General features: G+C 28.1%; 1 protein-coding gene across 1 annotated transcript in view; it reads left to right on the top strand.

The window, feature by feature from the left end:
• Positions 1 to 3,720, top strand: part of LOC142317477 (xanthine dehydrogenase-like) — a 152,709-nt gene extending 148,989 nt beyond the window's left edge. The window contains exons 26-27 of the mRNA XM_075354045.1: positions 2,235 to 2,345; positions 3,574 to 3,720. Coding sequence (XP_075210160.1) covers positions 2,235 to 2,345; positions 3,574 to 3,641 — 179 coding nt within the window. The 3' untranslated portion in view covers positions 3,642 to 3,720. The remainder of the gene's footprint in view (positions 1 to 2,234; positions 2,346 to 3,573) is intronic.
• The last annotated feature ends 2,280 nt before the right edge of the window (positions 3,721 to 6,000 follow it).

The raw sequence follows: 6,000 nt of genomic DNA on the forward strand, positions 1-6,000 counted from the left end.
AGTTTCTTCTGGAGAGACAGTTACAAAAGTTTCTCTTTTTTCAGACATTTGCGAGGATCAGAATTGAAATCGCAGCACCAATGCTGTGTACAATGTACAATGCAAACATAGAAGTTATAGACCACAATTTTCTTGAATCTGGCCACAGTCATACAAAATGTGATTTCATGCTTTCAACTATTGAGTCAAAGAAGAACAACAGAGCTATTTATGGAATGAGTGGTTGGTAAGAAAAATTCTGTAATGCAAGGTCTTTCAGAGGCAAAAATAAAACATAGGCCCATATCATGTAAAGTAGCTCAAACACAGTGATTTCTTTAATTAAGTGTCCTTCCTGAATTCTGAATCAACGATAAGAAACCGAACCATGAATGAATGTGGTGAACTGATTACAGATTAAGCCATAAGATATGTGAGAAACACTCATGGTATATCTTTTATAAGCACACAGAGTTACATAAAAACATCATTATCAGATTTCGAGGCCATCCCAAGAAGAAGTGAAGTAGAAAGTAGTCAGAACTTAAAAACTTGGTAATTTTTATTTGTAAATCTGATGTAGACACTCCATGACTTGCTTGTACACCTATTAAATTACATATACAAACATTTATTTCATAACTTATAATTTTAAAAAAATTTCAAAAAAAATATATTGTAATATATATATATATATATATATATATATTGTTAATTTTAATTATGAATTTTTATAATAATTATGTTATTCTTAGTAACATTATTAGTAGCAGCAGTTTTTTAATGTGTTAGTTAAATTAAATTACATTAAACAAATTTTCAAAAAATATGAACACTAGTTCTAATATAAGTGAGTTTTTGTTAGTATTTTTCTGTTCTGATATTGTAATATGCATTTTAATTTTAATCAGTAATCAAAATTAAAGAAATCATTAATATTCAAAATGATGCTAACTGTCTTCGAGGAAAAAATCACAAAGTACAAAAACATTTTTTTTAAAATTATTTTAAAAACCATAACTGCTATAATTCATTGTGGTATCTAAAATTAGTTTTATTATAAAAAGTACTGTAACATTTTAATAAAAATAGATTTTTAAAATTCATTTGACTCCTGTAACTTCATTTTGCTTAGTGAAAAAGTGCAGTTAGTGACTGACTTTTGGTATGACAGTGACAATATATCAAGTATATAAATACAATATGATTAATTAGGAAATGATTAAATTTGAAATTTGGTGCATTTCTGTATCTGTAGAAAGTGAGACACTGAAATAACTGTCAATATTTGTTGCTCAAGGCCAAGATACAAATCAGAATGAGTGGTTACATGTTAGCTCAGACTTGGGCAAGCGTAAATACCCCAGTTAAAGATAGTACATATGGACTGATTGGTTCTTTCAACACCCTTCTTTCTTCCCAGGACAGATACAATGGGACTAGCCTCAGCTGCTACCTAGGCTCCATGCACCTATCTCATATACTGTCTAGTAGCTGGAGAAGGTATCTTTATTGAAACATAATGAAGTGATGATTCAGTTTTTAGGCTTTTTGTTTCCTGTATGAGGGGTGCACAAAAAACTCTACGTTACTAGAGTAGTTAGTTAGTTAGAGTAGAATGAGCATCGTACTTCTAAAATTTAAAGATGATGGCGCCTATTAGCTGTCATAAAAGATTGTTTCAAATTCTTTCAGTTTTTGTTTATTAAACTTTCATATTTTGAATATATTAGTTCCTATAAGAAAATGTTATAGTCTATAATATGCAACAAGTAACAAATATAAATGTAACGCAAGATTAATGTAATAAAACTTATATGATTGATTGGTATTTCTAGTATCATTCTCTACAGAAAAGATGTGAAGTGCAGAAAGAATTACTTTCTTAAAATTGTTATAGTGTACTTTAAAAACTAAATATTTTCTTTTTTTTCTAAAAAAAATAAAATTATTTATCATTTAGAATTTTTTTTCTGGGAGAAAAATAAAAAATTTCACATTAATTATGAATATAAAAGTTCAAAATGAGAATCAAAATGATCCAAAGGAGTATGTAAAACAACAATTTTGGTAGTTTTTCATTAATATGAGATCTTTTTAGTGTTTAATGAAATTTTTAGTAAAATATTCTATCCTAACAGTTTTTACTCCTAGGTTTTCTTTAGTGATTAATCCATTTAACATGCGACAATAATCAAGCATTCATCGTTCCTTCCTTTCTAAACATACAGTAATCACTTCCAACTTTATTTCAGCTACTGGAGAACCACCACTTAACTTGAGTGTAACAGTAATGATTGCAATACGTAATTGTCTACAATCTGCACGAATTGATGCTGGCTCACAAGAAAATTGGTTTCACTTGGGTAGGTAATTTCTTTTTTAATAATTATACTATAATCAAATTTTTTTTTAACTGGAAAACAGATTAAAAAATAATAATATAAGCAAATAAATGTGACTGAAAAGGAAATAAGTTAACTACAATACACTATAAGTTGATACAAATACAAGTTGATGCAAATGGGTAAAGTACAAAAGGCATTAAAAGCAGACTTTCTCAATAGAGTTTAGCAAGATAGCAGTGAAATACAAATAATATGATACACATATAAAAATAAATTAGAAAAAAATTATTAGTTCTGCAAAAAACCTAAATAAAAAAATTGTAAGTTATACAGAATAATGTTTAAAATATAAATAGGTATATTTAAATAAACAGAAACTGAGAAATTCTGGTAGAATCATATGGAAAAAAAACAAGATTTATGAATTGTTAAATTACTTCTGGTAGGAAGTATGGGCAACATAAACTGTAATAGAGGGAAATATATTCCAATATAAAAAAGCAAATAGTTGAAGATGTAGAACTCAGTGAATATTTAAAAAAATATAATCTTGTACAGAAAACAAATCATATTGATCAAATTTATTAGTGTAATTTACATTCATTAGTGTAATACATAAAATGTGATAAAACTAATTTAATTTTATAACTAATTTTTTGAGAGAATTTTATTAAAATGTTTAAACAAACTACGCAACTTGATTACTCGATTAAAATAAAAGGTTACAATAAAATTAACAATAATTTTAAAATAAATCACCTTACATCTAATGTGATAAAAAAAATCCATAGCTATTGATAAATTTTAACAGAATCTAACAAAAATAGTATTTGTTTTTGTACCATTCTGACACTGATTATAAAGCCCACAGATGTTAAAAGAAGGGACCCAAAATTAAATACAATTTTACATAGAATATTTTATTAAAATTTTTAATCACCACCTAAAAAACCAAAGAGTTGCCTAATATTAAACTAATAAAAATTATACTCCCAAAAATTCTTTGATAACCTTAAAACAAAATTATTGGTGAGATAATAAAGCATAAGAAAGAAATTTTATGGTGTATATGTCAGAAAAAAATTACACTAAACATTATTTAAAAAAAGAATAGCCCCAAATTTTTTGAAAAGTCAATCAATTTATTCTTAGTTTCTCATGTGTAGAAAGAATTAAGACTAAAATAATACATATTGTTAAGTAAATTAAATACATTTTGTACATTTTTTCTCTACTTCTGTTGCAGAAAATCCACTGACATGTGAACGAATTTGGCTAAATGGGATGACAGATATAAATCAATTAAAATTATAAACTTTGTTGTAGTTTTGGCATTGCAGAAATTCATTGTCTACATAATATTTACACAAAATAAAATTGTTCACTTTCATTATATGTAAATTGTTCACTTTCTTCAAAAGAATCATTTGAAGCTGATTAGTAATTAGAAGATTCTTCAATGTAGTTTCAATGACAGAATCGCAACATGAGATCTTCAGAGCTACTAGCAAACTCTTAATGACAAGTGCTATTTATTAGCTCCAAAAGGTCCTTTAAAATAATTTCCACATACTTTGAGTATATAATTTAATCATTTTATTAATAATTAATCATATTATTGAAGGTCCTTATTAAAACAAAAAAAAAACCTTTAAATTGTGAAGTAGTTATTTTAAGAATACATAATCCTCTTCTAAACCACAATCCTAATTTAAACACATAACACATAATGCTTGCTTGAAATACTACTATCCTGCTAGTTAATTTTAACAAAGTTAATGATTGATTGATTGTTGAAGTTGATGTTTAATGATTGAAGGTTCATATCCACTATAGTTTCTTAGTGTGATATAATGTTATGCTTAAGACTGTATTGAAAAGAAGAGCAATATATATTTTGTTTTTGAAGTAATTTGCTGCCGTAACAGCTGAAGAAATGCAAGCTTTCAGCTCAAAGTGTAAAAGAAACTAAAATCATAATAACATTTATTTATAAATGTTTCTGTCTGTCATGTTTGTCAATTAATTATGTTCAGAGTTAGAGCAATACAAACTACTATTGACATATCATTACACACAATAGTAAATAATATTATAAAAAAATAATAATATATATGCTCACATAAAATAAAATTTGTCTGAAACGTATTTATAATTCAGGATTTATGAACGTAAACAGGGTCTCAAATACACATGGTGAAGTGAAGAGGGGGGCCTCAATCACGAAGACAGAGCCCAGATCCATAAAATCAACCTCATTAATTTTGTATGTCTGATTTAAACAGCTGATATAGATTGTAGAAGATATTTCTAGCGCAGCAAAAGTTAGAGGCATTGTCAGGAAATATTTGAGGAGGAATACCTCTAAGAGACATAAATCTCTTTAAGGCCGCAATAAATGCTTGTAAAGTGAAAACAGCCATGCAAGTCTTACCCAAGGACTTAGATCTCGCCTGCAAGATGTCTGCTCGCCATAACGTGTTATAATCAGACCCTTATAATCAACTACATAAGCAAAGAAAGGTCAAGAGGGACTCACTCTATAAGAATGTTGTAGCCTACCTCCTACATGTAGTGAACCCAATTGATCCAAAAATGGATCAAGAGAAATAAGCTTACTTTGTTTAACAATAGATTGTTTATCTCATTACCAAAATGTATAGATTGGGATTGTAGCAAGAAAAAGGTAAAGAGTATGATTTAGTTCTTGTGTAGATAATGTACTAAAATTTCATTCTGATCAGTTCAACTTTACATTATGAATAAACCGGAAGCAAACGTTTGTAGAGACAAGAACCTTAGGGTATGATCAAGCAAAACAGTAGACACATTTGGCATTGAAATAGTTTTACGTTTTTCCAGTAAACATTCTGGATTCAAGTTACAGTTATTAAATATAGAATTGTAATTATTTGGCCAGGATAATGAAGATTGTGAAAGCCAACTTGTACCATGACACCATAGCGACATATGGATCAATTTATTTGGGAAACAGCCTCTAGATAATATATCAGCAGGATTTTTCGAAGATTTGCCAGTTAGTAACTGCCATGTTTTGTTTAATTTCAGCAATTATACTGCTTACAAATATCTTCCAGATGGATGGCTGCCCATGAATCCAGTAAATTGCAACTGCTGAATCTACATAGATTTATGAGGGGCCAATCTTGATTTTTAGCATAATAAATTTGATGAGATTGCATTGTTGGCAAATAATAATTGAATATAAATACAACAACCATAACCCCTTATACAGGCATCAGAAAAGCCATGTATTTATATTTACTTAATCTTACATTTATTGTTAGGATTTATGGAACGATTTATCTTAAATGATTGAATTGAAGATAACTGATTATGTAAACAGAGCCATTGAGATAATAATGCTTTGGGTAATTTTTCATTCCAGTTGATTTTACAATGGCTGCCCAGAAAGTAACTTACCTTTTGAAGTAAAAAACCAACCAAAAAAATTAATTTTATTATATACATTTGAAATGGACCTTAAACTATTTTACTACATGTCATCATTTAAATTGAGGCACTTATAACGATCCACAAGCTTTTCAATTCCTTCTCTGTAGAAATCTATCGCCTTAGATTTTTGGCACCCATCTTGCACAAAACTTGTGATAACCAAGCTTCCCCGATAACAATTTCATGTAGTAAACTA

Source organism: Lycorma delicatula, chromosome 1, assembly GCF_047948215.1.
Source record: "Lycorma delicatula isolate Av1 chromosome 1, ASM4794821v1, whole genome shotgun sequence".
Classification (NCBI taxonomy): domain Eukaryota; kingdom Metazoa; phylum Arthropoda; class Insecta; order Hemiptera; family Fulgoridae; genus Lycorma; species Lycorma delicatula.